This window comes from Ptychodera flava, assembly GCF_041260155.1.
Source record: "Ptychodera flava strain L36383 chromosome 3 unlocalized genomic scaffold, AS_Pfla_20210202 Scaffold_27__1_contigs__length_13241970_pilon, whole genome shotgun sequence".
Taxonomy (NCBI): domain Eukaryota; kingdom Metazoa; phylum Hemichordata; class Enteropneusta; family Ptychoderidae; genus Ptychodera; species Ptychodera flava.
The window spans coordinates 2,479,997-2,507,963 of record NW_027248281.1 but is presented as its reverse complement, the minus strand read 5'-3'; the positions used below and the strand labels follow the sequence as shown (position 1 = coordinate 2,507,963).

The 27,967-nt window shown below is 36.5% G+C and overlaps 2 protein-coding genes across 5 annotated transcripts; both read right to left on the bottom strand.

Moving 5' to 3' along the window:
• Positions 1-1,114: 1,114 nt before the first annotated feature.
• Positions 1,115-13,383, bottom strand: LOC139126157 (guanylate-binding protein 2-like). 2 transcript variants are annotated; one of them, XM_070692204.1, is made up of 12 exons: positions 13,271-13,383; positions 11,542-11,581; positions 10,867-11,142; positions 10,432-10,639; positions 9,303-9,492; positions 8,576-8,855; positions 8,031-8,329; positions 7,186-7,464; positions 5,942-6,052; positions 5,517-5,576; positions 4,901-5,114; positions 1,115-2,376 (listed from the first exon to the last, which is right to left on the bottom strand). In XM_070692204.1, the coding sequence occupies exons 2-11, from the start codon at positions 11,543-11,545 to the stop codon at positions 4,920-4,922; spliced, it is 1,902 nt and encodes a 633-aa protein (XP_070548305.1). In that variant the 5' UTR covers positions 11,546-11,581; positions 13,271-13,383; the 3' UTR covers positions 1,115-2,376; positions 4,901-4,919. The 2 variants fall into 2 exon arrangements, with proteins under 2 accessions (XP_070548305.1, XP_070548306.1); XM_070692205.1 differs by having other exon boundaries at positions 13,267-13,348.
• A 1,920-nt stretch (positions 13,384-15,303) lies between these two features.
• LOC139126337 (guanylate-binding protein 5-like) lies at positions 15,304-26,917 on the bottom strand. Of its 3 annotated transcripts, none has more exons than XR_011550538.1 (11): positions 26,716-26,797; positions 25,384-25,490; positions 24,364-24,639; positions 23,227-23,434; positions 22,723-22,915; positions 22,040-22,319; positions 21,064-21,358; positions 20,234-20,500; positions 19,385-19,519; positions 19,152-19,211; positions 15,304-18,791 (listed from the first exon to the last, which is right to left on the bottom strand). XR_011550538.1 is itself a non-coding variant. In XM_070692407.1 (8 exons), the coding sequence occupies exons 1-8, from the start codon at positions 25,394-25,396 to the stop codon at positions 18,576-18,578; spliced, it is 1,368 nt and encodes a 455-aa protein (XP_070548508.1). In that variant the 5' UTR covers positions 25,397-25,490; the 3' UTR covers positions 18,502-18,575. The 3 variants fall into 3 exon arrangements, 1 of the variants encoding a protein (XP_070548508.1); XR_011550539.1 differs by having other exon boundaries at positions 15,305-18,791; positions 26,768-26,917; XM_070692407.1 differs by lacking the exons at positions 21,064-21,358; positions 22,040-22,319; positions 26,716-26,797 and having other exon boundaries at positions 18,502-18,791.
• Positions 26,918-27,967: the final 1,050 nt, after the last annotated feature.

The following is a 27,967-nucleotide window of genomic DNA, read 5'->3' as shown; positions in this document are numbered from 1 at the left end:
ACTTTGCTCTTCTTTCATGACGAGTATGATCCTACGTTCTCCAGCCAAGATATTTACCATTCATTTCGATAACCCCTTTCCTGATTTCCTTTATCTTTCTCGCGTAGAATTTTTGATAGCTGTCAGTCTCCGATACAAATGGGGTTTTCTGAACGGTTTTCTGAGAGAGAGAGAGAGAGAGAGAGAGAGAGAGAGAGAGAGAGAGAGTATGTGTGTGTGTGTGTGTGTGTGTGTGTGTGTTTCCTATTGTGAGCGTACTACTATAATTAAACCATGATTAAAGAAATCTCAGCTCTGCAAGACTAAGTAGATTGTGATTGGGAAGCTTTTAGAGCGTAGACTAGATAGATAGAATGATACAGAACGGGACAACTACCAGCAGGGTGGGGATCTGTAGGACTTGTAATCTGCCATTATTCCACCATTTTTTCTTATATTCGCAAATTGCTCGTAAAACATGACCACTGGTGGCGCTGTTACTAAACCGCAAACCAGGGATATGCCAAGTGTAATTCTTAATTTTGGCTTGACATTAATGCTACTCCATTTTATGTTTGAATTTTCCGTTGTATATTCATTTTAAAATGCACCGTGATAAGTAATACAGGAAAACCACAATTTGAAGATTATTTGCAAGGTTCACAATCAGGCTAAGGACCTCCTCTTAGCTTTTGACAATATTTCGATAAAATAAGAAAACATGGTCCGCGTTCACATTTGAATCTCTCCCCTTACCTTATTCACTTGTCGACTTCGTTTTAGGATAACTATTAAGGTGTCAACTAAGACATATGCAGCTGATATAAACAGACAATCTATGGCCGGTTGTAAATTTAAAATCTAAACCCATCCTAAGACCTGACATAAATGGCCCAGTGTCGACATAACGTTCATATTTGTCCTTAAAACAGAGCAGGGGCGACTTTAGACTCTGTCACAGCCCCTCGTCCGCTAGCGAGGCTCGCTGAGCCGAGCGAAGCTCGGCTCAACTGCGGAGGGCGCTAGTATGGTCGAAGGCGTAGCCGGCGAGCGGCTGTGAGAGAGTCTACGGCGACCTCAAATCTATACTGAACTTCGAGGATTCATAATTAAATGATACACAACAGCAATAATATGCGGTATGCGGTGGTCGTCACACCCCACGAGCGTACTGTGTACCCTCGAAAACTCACCACTTTTTTTTACACAATCCCCCCTTACAACGCATCGATTGTCAAAAGGCAACGGACTTACAAGATCTATAAAACCGCATTACAAGAGTAAGGGAATATACACATAAAAATACTTGTGTGGACATCGTGGAGTTTCGACCAAGACTGAAGACAAAACACATTTACACCAATATATACGCATTCAACACCTGATGACACAAGCGTCAATCAAAGGAATTATCTTATGTAACGAATAGATAGTAATTATATGCTAATCTTCGAAACGCATATAATTATTCATTCTGTAGCTCATTCATACACTTTGCACAGCGACGTACATTTGTTTAGAAATACGTGCATCACTTATATGATTATATAAATTATTAAATAAGGTCCCAAGTCGAACAATTATATAATAATCAATAACATCGCTGTTGCCATTACTATGTCAACGGACACAAATACTGTCTTTAAGCATTGTTACGTCACTTGTAAAGAAATTAATCATTCTCCTTTCTATATGTTAATGAGCATCTTTTTTATGAGATGTTCTGATTTTCAATAATTTTATACATTTTCAGTCAATTTCTCACTTATTTCTTCTAATTTTTGCTAGACAAGAGCTAGACGATGGTAGCACCTATGATGATATCAACACGGAATCAAACGAAAGAGCAAAGGAGAAACGCCAGATCCTGCTCTTTCCCAATCTCTGGAACACTTATAAAAGTGATACTTCCCATGGAGACGAAAAAGGACTATTTAAGGAACACTCTCATTGATAAAAATACATATGCAACGCCCTTGATTAAGGAAGTTTTGTACATAAGTCTTTGTTACAAGCAAAATTTACAGGAGTTAATTATGTAAATTGTAAGTTCTTAAAACTGTCTCTCCTGTAATGTCAGATAATAGTCTTGAAAATTTTAAATTATATTTCCCAATGTCAAATGTGCTCGTGTAGCGCCCGTCTACAAAGGTTCTGGTGATGTTTTTCATATGTCAAATTATCGACCGATTTCCATACTACCAGCTCTCTCTCAAAAATCCTTGAAAAAATCGTGTATAATGCGCCGATTATTTGTCTGCTTCTAATCTAAATATTGATAATCAGTCTGGCTTTCGTAAGAGTTACTCGTACCAAATATCTTGGTGCCAAGATGTATTTAAGACGCTGGTCAACGTAGGTTTCACTTCCGATGGTGTAAAGTGTGGAACGCCTTATCTACAGATATCAAACAAAGTACTGTGTTTATACGTTCAAATGTCACCTGAAAGACTATATCAGAAGGAATATTCCCCGTAGTTTCTCTATTCTCGTACCTATTTTTCAGGTTTCGAAGATTCCGAAACTTAGTATTCAATTTCAGGAATGATGGAGTGCGAACGACATGAGCAACAATCGTAAAAGAAATCTTAATTATTTCGTGCTCATTATAAACTCTTAAAAATTCTCTCTTATCATATATATTTTCAATAATATTATTATTATTTTATTCCAATATTCCTGTCAAAGCTACCCGAGTTTGCCTCGCTCAAGGATCTCCAAGATATCAATTACATGCATATCATGGAAGTTAAATACGTCCAGCATCCAAACGTCGACTTTCTAAATTCTTAGGATATTATATATTATAGCCCAAACATGGGACTATATGCCCGAGGGTAGGTGACCATTTGCCCGACGTAAGGAGGGCAAATGGTCACCTGCCCCGAGGGTACATAGTCCCTTGTTTGGGCTATAGTGTTTTTATTACATGTCTCTCTTACACAGTTTTCACTCAAAATATTTAGATTTATTGGCAAATGATAATCAAATGCTTCATTTCCATCTTAGATGAAAATTCGTTAGAAATGGAACGATTTTTATCATCGAATGGTGCATTGATATAGTTAAACTACTGTTATGCAGTTTATCATTTTGTTCCTGCAAAATTTTCCTAAACTCGGATTTCCTATGCAAAACATGAAATTTCCACATTTTAACATCAAAACGTTGTCAAGTTTAAAATAGTTCCGGTTCACTTTCAGTCAAATGATGAATATGCGGCCCGTGACGTCATCGACGAGTTACCATTGAATCCTATGGAGCGCGCGACGTTCGATATAAGAGACATGTAATAAAGGAACTTGCACCGTGGTCCTTGAAAATTTGAATATCTGCTTCAGATTCACTCTTTGAATTGGTGGGCACAGTTTCACTGACATAATATAATTCACGTTAGAAAACAGGCACTTGTAAACATAAGAAGTTACCATAAAGCTGGTTCGTTTTGAAGCGAATCACACAATGTGAACATGGATGATTCACATCGAATAGTAGTTTTATGAGAATGATGTCAGTCTTTGACAAGGGAACCATGGGCGATTCAGGACCAGTGCTGGACAAGACTAACAAATACACGCCTCATATGACACATTGCTAGACTGCGCGATGAATTTTAAGGGCGTATTTTTCACGCAATACGGAAGCCCTAAATATAAAACGACTTTTATTTGAAGCGGGTTATTGTCTGACATTTAATATATATCAGGGAAAACGTCAAATATCTTTGAATGAAGTATCTCTCATACGATGATGTCAATCGTTTGCTGGCTTTTCGATGTATCTTGTCAATGGTTTCACAATGCCATCGTCTCTTATCTGCTGTTCCCTATCTTTTCTTAATAATGAGTGATTTTTACAAATTATTGATATTAGAACTGAGGATAAGTAACAATAGTGATAACTTGAGCGACCAGTTTAAAAAATGAGAAATTATACAATACAAAGAAAGGTCAATACATCTTCGTTAAAGATATATATTCTTGAAAACTTATCGGGAAATGTCACATATCTATCTATCTATATATATATATATATATATATATATATATATATATATATATGTGTGTGTGTGTGTGTGTGTGTGTGTGTGTGTGTGTGTGTGTATGAGATTAAAATTAAAATACCTTCTTACCCTTGGAAATAGTTGAGGTCAAACGTTCGAAGAATGCATATTGGTCTATTTAAGTGCACTAATTCATAATATGATCTCTTACATTTTGCCAGACAGTCGTGATATTACCTAAGTAGTCGTTTCCGCATACACACCCGTCTCATTGATTTATGTTTAAAACACTTGTGTCTTGTGTTTGCCAAACATCATGTAGATATGAGAAGTCATGGGCAGAACACGCAGATATAGCAATTTCTACATTTTTATGTTAACTTCGGACTTTAGTGGTTTTGAAAATGTTTTTTAACGTTGATACAGTAACATAAGTATATTCTTTAAATCAATATTCAGTACACTACTATGGGCACTACAGAACTCATCACGAAATGACGTCAGACCACTGGGATTCTCAAAAACTAAATGAATATATAAGCTGAAAATTTACTTGAAATATCGTATTTGAGTAACAGCCATACACCCATTATGGCTGGGTTAACATACAATTTATCAACATAGTGCTTTCTGTGTTGAAGCACATCAATATGCTAAATCTGTCTCCTGGTGAGTAAATATGAGTGTATGATAAATATAATATAATGAATAGCAGCCTGATTTGAGATTTTAAGGCTCCCGGTCTCGCTGATACTACAAGTCATCGAAAATTATTGCAATTTCAAGTGAAATTTAGAAAGTCCCAGCCGCATGCTGTACCACTTCTACCACTCAATATGTAAAATTGTCAATAATAAATTTCAACATGATGCATTGATGATATATGCAACAGATGGCAGAGGCAGTCATTACACTCACTCAACCTATTTTGTTCTTATTACATCATCAATTCTTCCCTCATCCTTTTGTTTTCTTCTTCTATCTTGTTGTTGATGAGCTGCAATTCTTTGGCCAATGCAGCATGAGTCTTAAGGAGCTGATTCACATGTGCCAATATGGTGGCGCTGTTCTCTTCTAAATCACTGGACAACTGCTGTCGTTGCTTGGCGATGTCATCATTCATAGTCAAAAGCTAAATTTTGAGAACGAGGTAAGAATGCAATTGTTATTTGAAGAAATTGCTGTCACTTTTCAAATGTAGGTCAGCATACAAGCCTGCCCGTGTCTGAAGTAGCGTTTTAATGGTGAGATTCTGATCAACTATGAGTAGAGCTATAATTTGCTATTGTAGCCTTCTTCACTTTTGTTGTCTTTTTTTGAAATCGACAATAACAAATTCGAAACAGCTATGATATATGTCCTCTATATGGTTCCAGACTGCCATAACCTTTTAGAGTAATAACTTAGGGAGTCACGGAATTAACTCATAAAACATTTAAAAGGGCGAAAAAGTGTACTTGGGCAAAAACACGTCGGTTCATAATTTCAGCTAAGAATTGGCAACATGGATGATGAGATATAAATTTATACTTACGATTGTTTTTTCCTCCTCTTCTTTCAAGTTTGATATCTGCTCTTCTAACTTCTCTCTGTTCTGCTCCAGAAACACAATGCAGATAGGTAAACACAAGGTAGTTACATTGAAAAGAGGACGTTAACTTTGGAAATGATTCGTAACGTTAACTGCAGTCAGCATTATTTAAGATCACTCCAAAATGTCCGGATTGACGATTTGAGTTGGCAAAATGCCAGAATATTTTGTTTAAATGGATAAACATATAATTAAATTGATCATGGAAAGAACCGAGCTAAATATGTCAATCCACATGACATACTTCTGTAATATGTAGAGGTCTGTCTGCCAAGTTCTTTCTGTAGCTTATTCCTCTCACTTGTACATTCTCATTGAAATCCACTGAGGGCGGTTCGTCCAATCGTTTCAATATTCTATCAATATACCTTTGTCTCCTCTTCATCGGCTTTCGTCACTTCCGGATGAAAGTTTGCTACTGGCGCATCTAGTTGATCATCGTCAGATTTCAGTACAGCCGCATAAAACCTTTCTATTGCCTGAAATGCGGATTTTGTACAGTGATCCTAACATTAGCACTTGATCAGTCTCAAACAATGACTTCTTTGAATTATTTATGGAGTGATTTGAAATAAAAAATAAATTTAAATATTTGAGTGTAAAGCATGCCGGAGATTGCTGTATATGTCTTCAAATCTTACAAAACCAGCATCATTTACATCAGGTAAATCATACATTTAAGTGACATGAAACAATCTTTTGTCTTAAATAAGACAGTTATGAGGTAAATGCCGAACAAAATATGCGAACATCGTGTGACATAATTGTAAACATCGTCTAGGAGAGGTTTTATGATTACAGATATATGTATTAGTGAGAAATTATGTACTTACATGTATAGGATAAAGCCCAAGTACGAGGGCTCTTCTGGTATATAAAGTCCAACCCAACGATAAAATGTCGAGGCCGCAGGCCGAGACATTTTATCGTAGGGTTGGACTTTATATACCAGAAGAGCCCGAGTACGAGGGTTTTATCTGACTTAAAAACTATCGCCCCTAACTGATATATTTTCGTTTTCAATGTGTTTACGTCAACCGTCCCCTTTGTCAATGTAACATGTTTAGGATATGAATTAAACTTTTATTTGTGAAATAGCCTTCCAATGTAATGGAACATCTATAAATGCCCTAGGGCACATTATATAAATGCCCTTGGGCACAGCAGATTTTGTGTTGCAGCTGGTTTTCGCTGTGTTACCAAATTTGAATGTTAAAACGTACCAGATGTCTACAGAATATGACATGTTCACTTTTGATTGGACAGTACTTTACTACGGCGCTGTCATTCGTTTCTGGAATTTGGTGACCAAGGCTTTATGAGTAAATAAAACACCCTGAATTGAGCACTCTGATTGGTCAATCAACAGTAGATATTATGTACTTAATCTCAAGATACACTCAGATTGGTAAAATGCATTTTCAACATAAACAATCAACATTTCTTCATGTGCAAAAACATATTTTAATCATATCAAGATTATTATTGGATTTACAATGATTGATTGATTGATTGATTGGTTGGTTCAATGGAAAACACAACCAAGACAACCTTGATTCATGTCCTTCATGCGATGATATGTGTTTTCTGGATAAGTCAACAAATTACTTACGTCCGCTAACTCTCCTTTGTATACTTGCCAGATCTGTGGACCACGTGCTCGTTCTTTGTATTCTTTTTCAATGTTGCTGATTTCCCAGTCAACGTTAATGGAACGTCTAGAATCTTCATTTTGACACAAATTGATCAAAGGTTTTAGTTTATTTTCAAACAATTCGTCGACAATTCTTTTGCAATACACACGGGACTCTTTGGCGTTCGACTCTAGCAAAGCCTTCAGATGTCCACTGACGAAAGTATGGCCGTCTTTACTGTAGACAGCAATCTTTCCCTTTAGAAAGAGAAAATATATGTACCTTAGCACTTATGATTTCGAACAAAACAGCAAATTGATGTTGTATGAAAGATTTTACGACAGCCGATATTTGTCAATAAATATGTTTTATGACACAAAACTTTCTCAATGCCATTTATGGGCGACTTAGACTTCTGATCAGGTCGAATACGTTTCCTTGAATGAAAACAACACATCAATTCTAATGCATGAACTTGTCTTTATAGCTTATCCATTTTATTTGCTTTCTTTTTTTCACGTAAGGAACAAAATAACTTTGCTTGTTGTCAAAGCTTAAAGAATAGGAATAAATATGTTCAAATTTGTCTAAAACCACCCTGTAATGATTCCGCTTTTAGTAGTTGTCAGTGCTCAATCATGGATCGTGTCTTTAAGTATTTGTGGTAATTAAATGAAGTATTAAATGTTTGTTTATGGAAATAAAACCATTGGAATCTACTGCCATTCGGAATAAATTAAAAGTCATATTTATGTTGACGCTCGCTTACAGCCGGCTCCAGCCGAAACATGAAATTAAAAAACTGAAGTGTGAAAATTCTTACCAGCAGTTTCTTTCTATACACATTCAGACGAGAGGAATCAGTTATGTACTTGGACTTGACACTGAAGTATTTCATCAATTTTGTGAGACAATCGTTATGTTTGTAGATGATCTCGTGGTTTGGGCAAGGGATAACTGATTTGCTGAACTCGTCCATGCTGCTGTGGTACCTATGCAACGCCTTTTCCTGGACGTCGTTGAGAAGAGTTTCAACAACCCTGGAACCGACTGAGTGAATATTGAGGACGCCACCAGACGACGAGAACTCTGACACATATTCCTTTAGTAGCTCGGCAAATTCTGTACGGGGCAATTTTGAGATGAAAAGTTTGATCAGGCATTGTAAAATATTCAAATAAACAAGCTTGAATCACTAGTTCTTTGATCAAACACAAAATCTATTGCATTTATTATTTCTAGACAGGTTATAAATCATACGATTCGCTAATTCAACTGAAAACCAAAAACATATAAACAGATCCGAAATTCCCAACGTAATGTTTGAAACATGAATTAAGTGATTTGTACCAGTAAACTCTGACTTACGTTGTCCATGGATGTTTCCAACGTACGGCCAAGCTTTTTTAGGCTTCATCAGACGCATCAAACGATCGAGGAAAATATCTATTTCCGTTAAAAAATCTGGACTTAGGTTTGTGCGATTTTCCCCTTTGTCCATATTGGCCAAGACGTCGGCATCGATGGCTGGTGTGGAGAGTTTTACAGCATCGAATAGTGGGAAGGATTTAAGGAGAGCTTTTCGATAAGCATTGTACTCTTTTACTCTGTCGATACTATCCCCAGTCTCTTCCTCCAATTTTAACACCTGTAGCAAAATAAAAAAAACAAACAAACAAATAAACAAGCAAAACTAACATCTGTCATATGCTCACGATGGCTTTCATGACATTAACATTGATGATGCCGTCGCATTCGACTCAATTTCATCCATATTATCATCAGGAGTACTACCTTTGGCAAGCCAACGAGTCGCGTTCTTGCCCTGGCAAGAATATCTATTATTTAATATCAATGTCTTCTGTGGCTGTTCTTACTTTATTTGCTTTGTTTGGTACAGTATAGTCGTAAATTGAATCTATGTTTAGTCTTTGGTTAGGAGGCATTTTGATCCCTGAATGAAGGCAGGATAAAAATCTAACAAAAAATATAATATAAAATGCGATCATTTACGTAAACACTGCGTGAACATGATTTTTAGAGATAGTGAAATCCGCAGAAGGAAAATAGGTCACCAGGTAAATCAGTGACATACCTCTTCTAGGATAAAGTCTTTTACGTCCACTTCGATCTCTTCGTCGCCCCTTGAGACAGAAAACGCCATCGATACATCACGAAGAAGCCACATGAAATTTGGAAAGAACTTAATAAAGTCCTTCGCTTGTGACTTTGTTGTTTTGCCATCCTGGCTTACGTGTATCACATTACCGAGTGTTCCAATCCAGCTAGAGATAGAACAATATCACTCATGAATTTATTTGACAAAATAGTCTGGTCAATACGCTTATGTATATATTTTGGGATAATTGGATGAGATTGGTATAATTTGATTTTTCATGAAGAACATTTTGGTCATGGCAGTTGTTTTCTAAATCATACAAAACAGACAGAATAAAGAAGCACGTAAGATGTACAGATGGTTTTGTTTTCTGTTAAAATCGAACATAAATTTATTTCAAGTACGCTTTAAGGAGGTATAGTCACTTATTTTAAAGTAATCAAAATAATTTAGAACTTCCGTGGTATCACAAATGACACTAAAATTTATATAACTTGAAGAACTTTCCCGGTTATTTACGCTGGAAAGGACAAGTGCAGAGTGCTGAATTTCCCTGAAACTAATGAAATTATCATATCTTTCATTCTGTGTATTAAAGTATTGCATCACGCCTTGATGGAGTTATTGCTATGACAATCTGTGACAAGCCATTCCTGAATTGTAGGAAAGGTTTAAACATTTGCTCGTTTATTGTCAATATTTTCTATTCACTTGAAAATATTTCGTGTCGCCTTACAATCCTGCTTCGATGATACGTAAGGAATGGCTGATGAAGTGCTGAAGGTGGTAATCTGCATAGAAAAGTCGATTGTGTGACATGCACTAAAATTTACTCAATTTCTGTCCCTGAACTAACTAGTTTTGTGACAGTTATTTAGATATATGTGCCATGATTTACTATTTCAAGTTGTTGTAAATGTTTTTCAACAAATACTATTTCATCACGGTCAAGTTATCAATAAGAAAGAAGAAAAATTAGCGGAACTTGTGTGATCTAAAAAGACAATTACTTGACTTTGGTTATATGATAGCATATGACATGATTAAGCAATTTGTATTCCCTTACATAATTTTCATACAGGTAAATGTGCTACCATCTATTCACCTCAATTTCTTGATATCTTCTGCAGTCATGGATCCTCTGCTATTGTAAACAAGAACAGATGACAATAGTGACATCAGTGAAAATAGTTGCAAATCATCCTGACTGTACGCGTCGTAGGCGCCGAGTCCCTCCGTGTCCATGACAACCACAGTGACTTCGATTCCTTTCCTAATCTTTTTCTTGGACAGCTCAGTACCCATCCAGATACCTGGCATGGAGGAAGATGGTGGACAACCTTAGTGGGAAAATTCACTCAATATTAAAATTCATGAGGCTTTATGACAAGTTGATGGAGATTGGTAACCGAACACTAGAACATTCAGTTGGCAAAACCTGTTATTGGTATCTTGGTTTTATTCAGACTAGAAAACTCTCTCAGTTACTTCTTAGCGTAGTAGTATTTAAGAAAATGCCAGCTATATATATTATACAAACCCATGGTCTGTGGTTGCATCTTGTTGGATGTTTGAAACACACAGTCAAATGGTCCTGGTTTGATCAGCTGACTGGCTATGTATGATTTTCCACATCTAGCGGGACCAGTCACAGCAACTGGACAGATTGGTCCATCGATGGAACGTAGGATTTCAAGAGCGTCCTCACACACCACCAACTTTCCTCGTTTCTTTCGTTTTTTGACGAGTATGCCCTTTTCCCTATCCCATTCAAAGTTGTCCGGGTAACAGAGAGGAATTCTTTGAGGTGTATTACCTTGTATGATGAAAATATTAGGCAAAAATTACGGTTAGGATTCCGAATATAATGATGAGAATTTGCAATATTTCTGTTGCAATGGTTTTTTTTGCCACTCTACTGATTATGAAAAAAGCAATCTTTGTGCATTTAAACACAATCTAACACGATTGGAACTAATTTGGGATAATTGGATTTTCATATTTTTTAAATTTACCAAAAGTGTTTGGTGCCACATAGTTGAATGTTGCAATAATACAAGTTACTCATAAAAACGTGTGAGTAATGTAAAAAGAAAAGCAGATGAGATTACATTTGTAGATTAAATCGGCATTACTTCACCATCCAATTATCCCAAATTAGTTCCTATCGTGTTAATCTCATAAACATAACTCTATAGCGAGTTTTCATACTTACTCATTATGCCCACAGAAAGAAAATATAGGCCTTCGAAACTCTGTAATGAAGCAAAAAATGAAGTTAAACAGTCGCCGTTGGACACATTAAGCTTATATCAGTAATTTTCAAAAACGACTCGCACTGTTGCTCTTTAAATTTTAGCGTATATTTTGACACAGCGAAGTGGACGCATATTTCAAAAATGTGTAAAGTTGACATTCCTGATGGATGACATATATCACAATGAGGATTTGCATTACGTATATAACACGATTCAGTGATGAAGGGTCAAAAATTGAATAAGAAGTGTCACTTATTACTACTTTCAAGGAAATTAACTGGCTTTGTTTGAAAGCTCTTTATGGGCAGTGATTTATGTTTGAGTTTTGCCGCTGTTGCATGACATTGCACATAGAGTAAGGTATGACATCTTTTGTGCCAGGATTTATCAATATACCAAACGATCTTTTGACGTTTAAGCATTTAGAAAATATGGCACGGCATAACACGGTTTAAATAATCTATAATCAAACACTTCAGCCTCTTATGTCATGACATCGTCAACTGACATCTTATATTATACCTTAACCCTAGCAATGTATTCCCCGTGGCATGCTTTCATCATATATTAATCGCTCTGAAATATAAATATTCAATATTTCAACGGCATATGGTGAACAATTGTAAAATACAGGTTCGAAAACATATCGATGGACGCCATCATGACAGACTGTCATGTTGTGGTTGAAAGTTTAGTTTTATACGTATCATCTATGCGACACCAGCTTCATATTAGTATACATGAATATTAATATTTTCACTTAATGTATCGATCAATAAACGATGTTAATATGCAAGCATGTGACAAGCGTTAAGCTGAATTACATGATGACCGTACTCAAAGGTTATTCGTACATCCTGACGGATGATCTCATCGACTGCTTCGCTGTATTTCTGTGTCCACATCACAAGTTCGTCGATGCTAACTCGCAAATATGGAACCCTGAGAATTTCGGGGTTAGTTAATATGTTAAGCCGGTCGGAAGGTGTGAAACACACTGACATCGATAATTCCAAAATCAAACTATTTGAAGAGAATTGGCATGCAAGGCAGAGTGTTGAAACAGCGATTATCTGCCATCGTGAAGTTAGATTGAATATTAGAATATTGTCGGTTTCGTGAAGGTTACGGTATTTTGAAAATCTGCCACCACATGGCGATTGCGATGTGACAAAACCATAGACCCTAGAGAAACATTCTATGACAGAACTGAATGGACGCTTCGTTGTGCCAACACCTGACACAAAAGCCAAAAGCTGAAAATGGTCGAAGCCACTTCTGCGTAAGACTCGAAAAGAAGAGTTGCATTAAAGAAAAAGCCATATGAAGTTCTATCATCCATTTCTTATATATGCTTCAAAATGCGTTAGCACTGAAATATAGTTACTCATGTCCTGTTCAGACAAATCATTACGCCATTGTTACTTCTATTTTCACAACCTTCTGTCTTTGCACCCCAGTGAAAGCAACATAACAGAGCTCCTGGTGTGCGACCTATTCAAAGGGCCTACATAATGGAAGGTGCTTTTTTTAGCAAGGACAAAGTCTCTTGTCTCTGCCGTTCGGTAACTTTTAAATAATATCCCACACTTTCACTATATCTGCATTTACATGACTAGTATTGCACTCAGTTAATGTTCTAACTTTCCCCTAAAACAACTAATGAAATACATGACACCAACCTACTTTAACGCCTTCTCTCTAAAGTTCCACCGCCTTCACATCAGAATTGTCACTGGTAGCAGGTAGACTACTTTCTCTGATGCAGTCCTGTCACAGCGGGTAGCTACACACTCTGCTAGTGACCCTTTGCTCAACTCTAACGCAAACAAATCACTTCTGTGAAGCCCAGATACAATGAGTCTGTGTTCCACTGAAAACGGCAAATAGCTCAAAGGACGAGACTCGTTTGTCAGCAGCGTAAACGTGCCTCAGCAGAATTAATTGATTTACCTATAAGTGAGGTCACACATAGTTCAAAACGAGATAGCATTATCAAATACTCGTGAACTCGATGATTTATTCATCAGAAAACTTGGTACATATTTTCCCCGTCTCTAAACTTTAAAACGTCAAGAAAAAATATGCTTATTCGTGATTTTATGGAAAACAGCTACTTTTATGAGTTTTTACCCAGAAGCTTGCATTATGTTTCTGACAACTCGTCTGTTAGCAAGGACCTTTAACCCCAAATAAGTACAAGTAATGGAATGCCTCAATGGAGACATGTGGTATATTTGAAATTGACTAATAGATTAGGTTTATTTTAATAAGATAGAATGTTCCTTTGAGATAGTTTTAGATATTTGAATTTTTGTTTGCTGCTTGTATAGTAAAAGAAGTTATATCGTCATGTTTCTGAAAATCCAACACATATATTCTCTGACTTCACACAAGATATACCAGCCGTTTTGAATTTCATAAGATAGTAAATTGAAGGTAATAAGTGATAGTGATCACAAATTATGCTCGTTGAACCGTGTTTGTACATTTGATGATGACAAAGAAAGTATCGGCAGAAGTTAAAGATAATCATTGTCGAGTTACATGATACCAATACACGTAAACAGAGTTCGATAACCTTGTCTAACAATCACACACCTCTATACCGAAACACTGGTTCAGCGAAATTGCCACCCAGGACTGAGAAAGAAACAAAAAGACTGGTTGAGGTTTGTCTGAAAGATAATCATTCAACTCAAACAGATTCTTTTGTGTTGTATTGTGATACTCTTGGGCACATCGGAGACCAAATTAACAATGCAAAAACAAAACAAAAAACAAAAAAATATCCTTTAAGATAGGACTCTGTTAATCTGCAAGAACTAGACATTTCAAGTGAGTGTAAAGAGAAAGTGAAAATAGACAGAAAAGTTTTATATACGTTCCGCCCCACAAAATACACCATGACATCCCCGACTCACATGGTTATTGCTATATAGTATGCTTGAGTTGAGTGAATGATAGTTTGTACGAAAAAATAATTACTTTATCGCTTATTAATTTGTGATATTGAATTTCAATTTGTTTGTGACCACTTTGCAAGGCACTGGAGAGTTTTACACACCCCAGTGATCTCCACATGTCATGAATTGAGGACACGTTGAAAGAGCTATCCATATGCAAATTATTTTTCAAAGGCTCTCTCACCGTGGTCAAGAATTGAGCGGCGATGGAAATAATGGGCGACCATACCAGCATGTCGATGGCCTCAAAGTGCAAGCAGGTTGAATCGAAGAGACCCACGCCAAGTTATCTCCTCATGAAGTGCAACATGGACTGTCAAAAGAGAAACCGTTTATGCAAAAAAGCTATTTGTAAGCAAAATGTCGGCGGTTGGGAATTTTTATTTCAGACAGGCAGTGGACGTTCGGACTAGCAAGCAAGTTTTCTTTCATTAGCAGGACAGGACATTTCATGCAACTGTCTGTCATTGTTGAAAGAGCCTGAAAATGGAAGTTTTCTTCTTCTTTTTTTTGTCCCGGTACAAATTACAATGTTCCTGTCCGTTACGTCATTTGCATTCGTTTGGATTTTGAGGCTTACCATTTTCTTCTCTTCTAACAGATTTTCAAAAAATTGTAAAAGTCAACATAATCTTCTTCGAAGATGACCATTTTCTGGAAAATTTACATTTTATACATCACATTCTCGTTTTTCTTAATTTTCCATTTTATATTCTCTCCGGGATATTAAAACACTCATCACACACACAACGTAGGGCAGATGAGCATGACAGGTGCGCATTTATTTACATTCCTAGCTATTTATATGTTCTATCCAAACTGTGTGGACACTCCTCTGTATTAAATAGCCTGGGACACAAACATGTTGATAAAATAACAATGCAATGGTCACCGACTTTACGATACCTGTTGATTTACCTTTGTCGTATACTAACTGCATTTAGTATGCATCAGAAACCTGTGACAAAGATACATTGATCAAAAGACACATCATCGGTTCCAATAAACTTTTACGCAGTAGGCTATTCCACCAACATCAAGACTGCTATCTATGTGTATTTAGGACACAAAAACCTTGTTGTCAACGCCAAGATGATTGTTGTATGAGAGTTAAATATACAAATCACCTGTTTTATAAATCAACCTAAGTGTCTACTAGATTTGTAGCTTCCCATGCGATAAAATGACGCTAAGAGTGACAAACGTGTTTCTTTGATCACATGATTCTTGCCTTTCTGTGTTTATAAAATTGATGTAATTCAAAAAATCACAGCTCGTTAAGGTAGGAGTCCACTTAAAAATTAAAATTTGGTTACATATACGTATTGACATTCTTCAATAATGCTGTTTATGTCTTATTGACAGATAACCTTGAAATCAGAGACATAACCGTGAACACCATAAATTTGCGACTATGATTAATTTTACCTGATTACAAACTAACTTTCCAGAGACCTTGTTGAATAAAAACCCTGGAAAACGAGCATTTATTTCAGAAAAGTTTGCTGTTTTCAACGATAACTGTTAGGTCCTGTATGGACTACTATTTCACAAAAAAGTAAAAATATGGTCAAACCCTAGAATAAATGAGCGTTTGTTGTTTTCTTGTTGAACTAAGAGCTATGGGCATTTTCACAGGCGCACATGTTTCCATCGTTGTGTATTGTATGATGTGTTTGTATTGCTGTGTAAACGAAGCGTTGCCTTGGGGAGGTTGAAAAGTTCGGACTATGACCTAACCTTTGGTTAACTTTCAATGATTACGGGTCTTGTGATCCTTTGTGATATAAAATGCAGATGAATTGCCGACTTTCTGTGCCCCACCCATCTCTACAGCACAGTACGTTTACAGAAACCCCCTTCTCTCTGCCTCCCTGTCTCTCTGTCTCTCTCTGAAATATTCAAACACAACTGCAGTTCATTTATTGTGCATTTTACCGAGAGCTGACAGCTTGTTGTATTTTTCTCTCCGTTAACATCGTATTTAAGTTTAGCATATTTCCTCTTCTCAAAGTGGATATATATTTTATTAAAACTTCTTCAATAGGAATCCGTTATAGGTAAAACTAATTATTGTTTAATTGCAATAATCGTTCCAGCATTGCTAGAAACAGTAATGACAACAAGAACGCTGCTTACTGGTGACTAGAACGTTTCTTAATGATTTATTTATTTCTTATTTATTCATTTATTTATTACTTATGTATGTATTTATTTGTTTATTTATTTATTGTTTATTTATTTATTCATTTATTTCGCACAAACAGTAAACATAAAAGTAAAACTACTACGAACAAAGATCAACAATAGCAAAGATATAAAAAAACTCACGATCAAAGCTATTTTTGCATGGATAATGCAGAAAAGTCCTAGGACTTAATTCCACTGCCGTCCAAAATAATACACGTCTTTCAAACGACAGTGAACAAAACACAAAATTGACATTTAACAGAGAAAGAAAATTACCTAAGTTAAGCAAAGCCTGACAAGACTAAGTTTACCGAAACTGACGATATAGCGTTGTAATAAATATGGGAAAACACTGATAGTTAAACCAATGATGCTTCTGAAAAAACGCCTACGAATAGACGGCCTTGAACTATTTTGATTGACACGAGGTCATTTAGGGCAGCATAGGTGTATTGTCTCACATAGTAAAATTTACATCAAAAAAACTAATAAATAAATATGCTTTCATTAACAAAGCACATAACAATAGTGGACACTTGATGTACTGAGCTAAACCTAAATCAGAGCTGAGCCTCTGACAGTAGCGAAATACCTTCCGACGTCTAAGGTGTAATAATGCTATGGAATCAAACTCAAGAGTGCTGTACAAATCTCTCTGGCTTACCAAAAATGCATACTTGTATATAGAATTCCATAATTTGACAAGATACCATTTTGTGCTTTTTACAAACACCACATTGCCATTGTTTATAATCAAAACTGTTTGTAAAATAAAGTAACATAATATAATGAATATCATCGCACTTAATGTAGTGTTGCTTGCCATAACAAAGCAACGATTGTAAAGTTAAACAAATGCGCTGAGCGATATTTCTGGGTTTCGATTCTTGATGGTAATTTCTTATTTGATAAGAGAAATACATTTCCCTGTCTGCCAGAGATACAGCTGTTTGTAAATAAAGAGATTGTGATTAAAAATGAATAATAATCTTAGTTACAGTATAATGGCGGAAATATTAGTTCATTATTCAAGGGGTTCAACCTTGAAGATTGCGGGCCTTTTATCTGCAAATTTGTCTGACAACGTTAACATTGCAACATGGATGTTTTTAAAGAAATGCATTGCGTGTCGCGCCATAGTACCATAACACAAAGATTGCTAAAAATCTGCCTAATAAACATCTGATGGGGAGTTAAATATGAGATAATACTTTAGAATAGATTATACAATCGATGAAATCGCTAGAAAAGATAAAAATAACATTTTGTGCAGCAGACACGGATAAATTTACTTTAAAATGTAAAATCAAAACATGAATAAAACCTATTCGTTAAAGGAGGTTGATATCGGGAGAAATCACACAAAGATTGTTAAGTAGTACTTTACAATAACTTAGACTACTGACACAGACATATTATTTTTGCTACATTGTTACAACTCAAAGTGAATCACGCCCGCTAAGTTTCCGTCAAGGACAAATGATTACCAACATGGACAACTGGCATGTAATGCAAAAAGATAATTCTCTGATGTAAAACAAGAATTTGTACATTTTGATGATCTTAAAAAATATACCAAATTATAACATTTCGCATCATCTAAAAACCCTTTTCTACTCTATTAATTTATGTTCATTGATTGTATTTCTAGTCTTGTAAATCTATCGATATAGTAATTATGTTTTAAAGTCATAAGTAATGTCTTTTTAATGTTACAGGGTTCGATAAAATGATACAAAAGAGGTCTTTAACGACGAAGAAATTCAACTTGTAATGAACTATAACAATAAATGCAAGCTTTTTTATGTTTTCCCTTTTACAATACCATCGGAGTATCAACGTACCATTTCTTCTCTTTTTCTATTCAACACTTCTTTCTTTTCCTTGTTTTCCTCTTCAAGTTGAGCAAAGAGAAGTTGTAAATCCCTAACCAAGTCGCCATGCGTTGAACCAATTGTTGTAATTTGGGTCTTTAAAGTAGCAATTGTCTCCAAGAAATCAGCCTGCAATTGATCTTGTTGGTTGGCAAAATCCTCATTTCTTATCTTGCGCTGTTTTCGTTAGATGCAAAGGTTCAGTTAGAGAATGGCGCTCTCTCTCTCTCTCTCTCTCTCTCTCTCCCCCGTTGTTTCGGACTTGCAATTGAGTTCGCTTCATCATCATTACGAGCGAATCATGTACAGACGTATCACTACTACGAGCGAATCAAGCACTGACGTATTACAACAACCATGTTGCTTTTACATATCAGCTCCTTTTTTAATTGAATTTAAATGTACGGGAACATACGAGACGAGCACAGGTAGCTATGACACGACTCTCAGTAAGATGGGATAGAGTTTCTAATCCTAAAGACTTAATCCTTTAGGATATGAAAGAAGCATAATTTCCATGAGCATTTCCATACTTACCATTTCTTCCTCCTCTAGAGTCTTCATGGAACGTATCTGCTTTTCGCTTTCCTCTTTTTCCTTTGAAATAAAATATACAACGTGAAGCAGAGTGAACTGATACACTTCTCGAGCGGCTTAATACTGCATTTCAACTTCAGCAAGTGCATATACTTTTTTCCTTCATACATCAAACACTCTTATCTTTATTGTTTATCTTTATTCATACATTTCAGATTAAACCTTCAACTTACAATATCTTCTTTTGCCGCTATGTCTTCGGGCAAATGTTCGCCTTCTTCCTGGGCATCTTTTGTTTCTTCCGTTTCCTTTTCTACTTTGTCCGAATCACTGGATGGGTTTCTGTATTTAGCGATCTGATCAATCTCCTGGAAAGGAATTTACTCGTTCAAAAAAGAAACCGGAAATGTCGCCTCGGTATCGGATGTTGTTATAGCGATTTGGCTAGTATAGTTGTTTACGTTACTTGAACATAGTGCTGAAAGCTTCAATAAAAGATCAGTAAGTAACGATGTTTTGCTGCATAAAAGCCAATTTGCCTATGCGAGAGATCAGTTGTGTTTTTGTTGGATATAAGGGAAGTGATGTGACATTGCCACTAAATTTTACAAGTAAGGTGCTTGCAATAACTGTATTATGTAAACACGATTGAAACTAATTTGGGATAATTGGTTATGGTAGTAGTGTACAATTTACGCTTATGTACTTTTCCATCTTTGCAATAAACTTGTTTTTATGAGTATTTGTACTATGTTGCGACTTTAAGCTATGTGGGCACCTAACACTTTTTGATAAATTTGAACAACTGACAGAACCATCCCAAATTAGTCCCAAATCGTGCTTGTTGTATAAATTACTATGCAATGACTGTAGGAAATGCCGTTCTGACAATGTTCGGTGGCCTTCAGCTCGGAAATGTCAGGCAACAGGGGCCAGTCTTTGATCCGTCTCTTTTAGATTAGCCAACATCATTTTTGGTGTTCGTGGGAGGCATAAGCTTATTTCTATTCACGGAATTATCGAAAGTAGTACAACAACGAAGCAAATAAAAACATAAAAAGGGAAAACTATCATTCCCTCACCTTGGCCAGTACGGTTTTATATACATGTAATTTTTGTGGACCACGAGCTCTCTCCATGTACTGCTCGTTGATATAGTTCTTTTTTGAACCAGTAGAGTAATGTCGCGTGCGACTTAGGCCTGGCTGAGGGTCGTCGAGCTCTGTTGCCAACGTCTTCGCAAGATCCGTACAAAATTTCGCTGATTCCGTTTCATTTTGTTTCAGTATTTTGTGCAGATGACCGCCAACACAAGTACTACCGTCTTCACTGTATTTTGCTGTTTTTGCCTTGAGGATCAAAATAAACGTATATACCGGCATTATTATTCAGTGATACAATTGGATACATATACCACAGTGAAAATAACTACTACTGTTTATGAAAACCTAAAGACAGAACACTTGCAGAGCTCTAGCGTCTATTGATCCATGGTTGTGGTCAACAAATGAACACAGCAATGGTTATGAGAGAATCACGACGAAAATAACCTGAAATCTTCAATATTTAGCCTCTATTGCAAGCTTGTCATTTCTGTCATCATGTAGAAAGCATTAGGTATAATATTTGATCGAAATATAACAGGTTGATTGTCACGAATATTTAATCTCAAACATTTTCGCAGAGTTCACTATGTTTCTCGTTAATTTTCGAAATTCACTTTCATAATGTCATTAAATTGCCTTTGTACTACAGTAGAGAAGACCATCGCTCAAACGCTCGCAATCTTTTTAACTGAGGGCGAGCAACATTGACCAAAAATCACTTTCTACTACTACTACTACTAGTACTACTACTACTACGACTAATCATTATCATTTATTATTATTATTATTATTATTTGTATTGTTACCCGTAGTTCTTGTTTGCAGTTGTTAAGGCGTTCAGCATCATTTATGTATTTTGAATCTTCTTTGAATTTCCTCATTGCCTTAACAAGCAATTATTGTGCTTTCTGATGATCTCGTGGGGCTGACAAGGGAGCGCTGTTTTGGCGTACTCATCCATTGCCTTGCAGTAGTCATCAAACACCCGCTCTGCGACTTCATTTAGCAGAGCATCTGTCACACTTGTGACAACTGCATGTATGTTGATGGATTTAGTCGACGAAAACCCAGAAACGTACTGCTGAAGCATTTTCGCGAACTCTAATGGAGACAAATGACAGACAATTAGAACGAACAAACGAACGACCAAATGCATTTTGGAGCAAATATTTCGAGCAGAATCACGTGGTTTATTGTACTTAGAAAAAGATGAAATATGTAGATATATATATCAGTGTCTATCTACACATAAGAACGTACCATACACAAAACTTGTCGCAATTATGTTGGAGTGGTTCGGCATGAAAAAAGCGTCGAAATACTTCTGCAAACGTTCAATACACCTTTGATTATATCTTTCGTCAATTTTCAATCCTTGTTTGGAAACCAGAGCAGTCAGTTCTTCTTCAGAAAGTAGGATAAACTACGGTCCAACTAAGAAATTTCTCAACCATCGTTTTACTTGGCCATATGTTAGGCTATCAAGACATCTGTGCAATTTTGAACCCATTAATTAAAAAATACGGGTATGTGGTTTTTGTGATATTTTGAAATTGACTGGATCATTGACAAGGCTAATCAGCAAATCTTCTTGAAGCGAACTTGGCATTATGGCAATTTCTGTACCTTGTTTGACAGCGAGGCTACACTAAATCATCAGGTAATTCTGTACTATTAATGTATATATATCAAAGAGGGCAATTTTTCTCTTTCAGGATCGAAACCATACATTCATTACCACTGTTAAGGGCTATTGATCTTAGTAAACAGAAATATTCTTACGATTTCCGTTGATGTTACCAACATATGGCCAGGCCTTCTTTGGTTTCATAAGTGTACCACAATGTATAATGAAATCGTCGACGCCTTTCAGGAAATTTTCGTTTAATAGCCCTCGGTTCTTTCCTCTGTCCATGTCTTTCAACACTGACTTATCCAGCGATGGCATGGGAAGCGTCAACGCACCAAACACGGGAAACGATTTCAGCAAGGCTTTCCGAGTAGCGTTAGCTTCCTTTACCTTTGCCTCGGTCAATACGTTTTCCTTCTGTATTTTCAATACCTGAGAATTTAGTAAAAGAAATAGCTCGTCTTTGTTCGAAAAATAGTATGTTGTGTCACTGAAAGTCGTCAGTTCGTATCGTCGACCGTACTACATTTATCCCTCCAATCTTTTTTTCAGTATTTAAGGCAAATAGAATGCCACATATTGAAATATGTTTTCTTCATCATAAAACTTATCATTTTACCGAGGAAAAATATGATCTCAAACAGATATCACGCACACAGGCACAACTCGGCAGTTGTGCCTGAGTGATAAAATGAAAAAATTAAAACTACGGAGAGAGAGAGAGAGAGAGAGAGAGAGAGAGAGAGAGAGAGAGAGAGAGAGAGAGAGAGAGAGAGAGAAAGACTGACCAAGACTCTGGAGTCGAGTCCCTCTGCATTCATAGTGCATGACTTACTTCTTCCAATAAATACTGTTTGAAGTCAACCTCCTCATCATCATCATGTCTGGTCAGCACGAATGACATGGTAGCGTCACGAAGAAGCCATATGAAATTTGGAAAGAATCTGATAAAATTATTTTCAATCGGGGTACTTGTCTTTTGATAATCTTCTGTCCAACAAAAGACATCATTAAGTTTATTTAGCCAGCTTAAAAGACAAGAACATGGAGAGAAAATTCCTTTGTAATAACGGCTTCATATAAAAGTCATTAAAGGAAAGGAACCGGGTGGACAATAAGAAGCCTTAAACAAACAGTTACTCCAAGAAAGGCGATTCCCATACATATAACATATATTGACAAGCGTAGGAAGACTTCAATCATCATGTGGCAATTTAATTCACACTTTCCCTTTTAGTTTTTCTCTGATCTTTGGAACACCTCTCTCTCTCTCTCTCTCTCTCTCTCTCTCTCTCTCTCTCTCTCTCTCTCTCTCTCTCTCTCTCAATTGTTCCTTTACCTGAGCTTATTAATGTCCTCTGCACTAACGGATCCTTTGTTGTTGTAGACCAAGACAGATGACATTAAGGCAATCAATGCAAACATCAGCATGTCATCATGTTTGTGTGCGTTGTATGCATCAAGTCCCTCTGTGTCCATGATAATGACAGTCACTTCTGTTCCATTCGACAAAGTCTTTTGAAACACGTCTGTACTCATCCATATCCCTTTAAGATTAAGGCAAGAATACTTGATATTCATATAAATATTTAAATTCCTATGAACTTTAATTTCCAATGAACTTTGATCTGTATATTTCGATATATAAAGTACAAACGCAGCTATGACATGTACCATGGAAATTGCACTATAATTCAGTCCCTGAAATGTTCATCTTGGTAAAAAATGCCAACCCCTTCCGTTTCATGTCATGTCTCTCCGTATCCTCTCACAAATCTCACTAGACTGACGCTACTTGTTTACATACATACATACATACATACATACATACATACATACATACATACATACATACATACATACATACATACATACATACATACATACATACATACATACATACATACATACATACATACATGCATGCATGCATGCATGCATGCATGCATGCATGCATGCATACTTACATACATACATACATACATACATACATACATACGTACGTTCGTACGTACGTACGTGTACGTACGTACGTACATACATACATACATACATACATACATACATACATACATACATACATACATACATACATACATACATACATACATACATACATACATACATGCATGCATGCATGCATGCATGCATGCATGCATACTTACATACATACATACATACATATACATACATACATACATACATACATACATACATACATACATACATACATACGTACGTTCGTACGTACGTACGTGTACGTACGTACGTACATACATACATACATACATACATACATACATACATACATACATACATACATACATACATACATACATACATACATACATACATACATACATACATACATACATACATACATACATACATACATACATACATACATACATACATACATACATACATACATACATACATACATACATACATACATACATACATGAAATGTACAAACCCATCGTTTGAGGTTTCATCTTTGCAGATGTTTGAAATACACAATAGTCTGGTCTTGGTTCAATCAACTGACTTGCTATGTATGATTTTCCACACCTAGCGGGACCAGTGACAGCAACGGGACATATTGGCCCATCGATTTTGCGTAATATGTCCAAGGCGTCCTCACACACCACTAGTCGCCCTCGAGCCTTCTTCTTCTCAACAAGTTTTGCCTTTTTTTGGTCCCAATAGTAATTGTCAGGGTAACATAGAGGAACGCATTTAGGCTTCTCGTCTGAAATGAGAGGGTGAAATTTAAGACGCAAAATAAAGTACGAGTCAGAGTGATGTCTTAAGCTGGAATATAAATTTCCCTTTAGCTTCGTGGCAAGTTTTAATTTCATATCAATAATAGCAACAGGACAAACTGTTTTCACTGACATGAAATACCTTGGTAAGAGTTATGTAAAATAAAAGTAAACTGATTTATTGACAATCCAGGCTATTATCTAAATTGATTATGATGACATTTGTCCATTGCAACGTTGATAAGACGTCTAGCTTCAATATTTCAACATAATGCACTGGTAAAGGCAAGGAGAATTCGAAGCAACTGTCGGCGACGGCGTTTTTATCTTTAACCCTAATGCCTTCGCTCACCAACATTACCGATTTGTGGATGTTGCAACACACTAATCTTTCGTTCACCTCGATCTAGAACCGTGCCACTTAATCGTGTCATCGAAGCCGTATTGTAAATCGCTTTATTTAGGTTAAACGAGCACTGACACCGTAAAGAATTGTCATTTGTAGAAGACCAATCGCATCATCGGCTAGAACATCCCATCAAATGTGCACTGCCAACATCACTAGAATAGTTATTGCACTCACTGTAAACTGTACTCGTTGTTGATCAAATCAAGACAAATATCGATTGTTTCCTATACTGATATTGTCAAAGTTCATTGACTTATAAACTCCTTGGAAAACCCGTGAATTCGTTTTTAAAATACAATTATCTATACATTCAAATACTCACCGACTTTGCTCATTATCGCAGCCTTCTTACACAGAGCAATATAAAAACAGACACTTCAAATTTAGGGATCGCGATTGTCTTCAATCTCTCGACGGCTTGGAGCATACCTATGTAGAACCACAAGATGTCGGAAATGAACCAAATTAATCCGTGGTGACTACACCAGTCTGTGTTACATCAACAAAAACACCCACTTACAGACACAAGTATGAAACATGCAAGAATTCGTTGATGGAGGCAAAACTCCTCTGAGCAGGAAATATAATAAATGAGTCACTTTCCATTTTGTCATTTTATGATTTTCATGCTGTTATACATTGAATATATTGAATACGGATCGGAGATATGAATAAAATCATGTTTAAATACGACCAACTTATGGGTTCATCACTTCATGCAAAGGCCTATAGTATTATGTATTATTGCCTGAATACATGGATTCACGTGCCCGGGAGCAGATTTCAATTTGCCTGACGCCAGGAGGGCAAGTTGTCTCCTTGCTGAGAGGGAACATAAACCTATGTATTCAGGCAATAATATTTCTGATGCAGACTCATCTATGCAGACATACTATATTCTTCTAGCTAAATACTTTGTACTGCACCGGGGAATTATTTCTCTGGGTAGAGAAATAACCAGAGAAATAATTCTCCGGTGAAGTACAAAGTATTTAGCTACAAGAAAACAATATTTTATTACATACCTCTTCGCAATTAAAGCTATATGACATTTAGTTACATGCAGGGCATTTTCAAACAATTTTACCGTTATTAACCAGCAACAGACAGATTTAAACAAAAGTCAAAATAGCAGTGCACGCATGGATATTTTACATCTAGCATCAGGAGTCTACATTGACGTCGAAAACATCGAGGGGCTGCACTGGACTGGGTAACCATTGAAACAGGTCAGTACATCGTTCACCGGCCCGCTAACTACCCGGATGTTCCAATTCAAACCAATGCAGTGATTTGCACTCAAATCAAGGCATGTAATAAAATGCAATCGACCAATATTTGCTGAACAGCTAATACTTATTATTTTCTGCAGTCCGTGCTTAACAGCTCATTGCACTGAATTTCTAAATCTTATATCCATGTAGCCGCATATATGTAGAAAATTCGAGTTACGTCCACCTTGCGCAAGGCCGCCGACATGTCATTGGTTTCTTAGGGGTAAAATATACAATACAGCGATGTGTTGTTTTCACATGAGGTGGCCACAACCTTGTGATCCATAGTCTATCTATGACAGAATATGCCTTTGAGCTGTAGGCTACAAGGTGACGAGAACGCTTTCAAAGAGAATATAAAGTTGCAATTTTCTACTCACACCAATTGTCAGCACCCAAATCACACACAATGCAACGTCTTCAAACACTTACGCTCTGCTTCTTGGCCAGTGACGCAAAGTATTTATGACTGCATGCGTCATTTGACGTGGCGCTTTGATAGAGTCGCCCTGAATGCCTTATACCAAGGAACGAGCGGCAGTTAATTAATAGACCTACACCGATCACTTTTTGTGTCACTGTCATTGACAGATGCTCGTAAACTGCCGCTTTCATTTGATCGTCAACTGGTTATGTCGTATAATAGGGCAAATATTTACCAGTATGGTCAGACTTCAATGTCAACGATATTATGTTTTTGAAATGCAATCTTATTTCACCAAATTTATCAAAAAGTATGAACTGTATTTTCTATGTCATATGAGTAGGTTTGTTTTTTGTCAGATAAACATCGGGTTGCAGTCTATTATTTAACTACTCCTTGTATCTACAAGGTAATGAATAATTGATATGGTGTAGCATTTGACCTCATGTCCTCTCCTCTCCGAAAGTTCAAAAATCCGACCAGGTGATTACCATTTGAACTTCCTAGGACAATATATCGCTTACTGGGTTTTCGGAATTTTGAACTGAAGGCAGTTTTCAGAAGAAACAACATTTGAAAATAGTTTTTGAACGGCGGGTAAGTGTCATCCATGACGTCGCATGTCGGCACTATCATAGAAATTGAGCCAACCCCCACTTCGACCGCTTCACGAAAGTGCTTTCATTTGTATTGCGCGTGTTTTAGTCATCTACTGCCATTAAGTTTGAGTATGAACCCCTAGCGTTATGGCTAGACGTATGCACGTCATTGGTTTCTAATACCTGTACAACTCGACAAGCAACGTACTATATTGAAACAAAGTATGGGAAAATATTCACCACCTGACAAGTCTGGGCGTTTGCAGCAATAACTCATGTGACGGCTAAACGGTAAATCATAAATTGTCCCAGCAGATTTTACCATGCATATAATTATTGCATGTTTCGGTAGCAGATTGATAACCGTATGGAATATCACGTGGCCCCAACACTATTTTTTGATTTTTCTACGATGACATGTAATCACAATTCAAGCTACGAGTCGAATGTGAAACAGGACTGACTTATGTCACAAATAAGATAGTGGTAGTTGCACTGACATCGCTTGGTAAGATTAAAATACCTTGAAAATCAATTCTAGCAGTAGTATTATTAGCAGATATTAAGTCCAAAAAGTTATCGTTTGGTTGATAACTTTGAAAAGCAAAA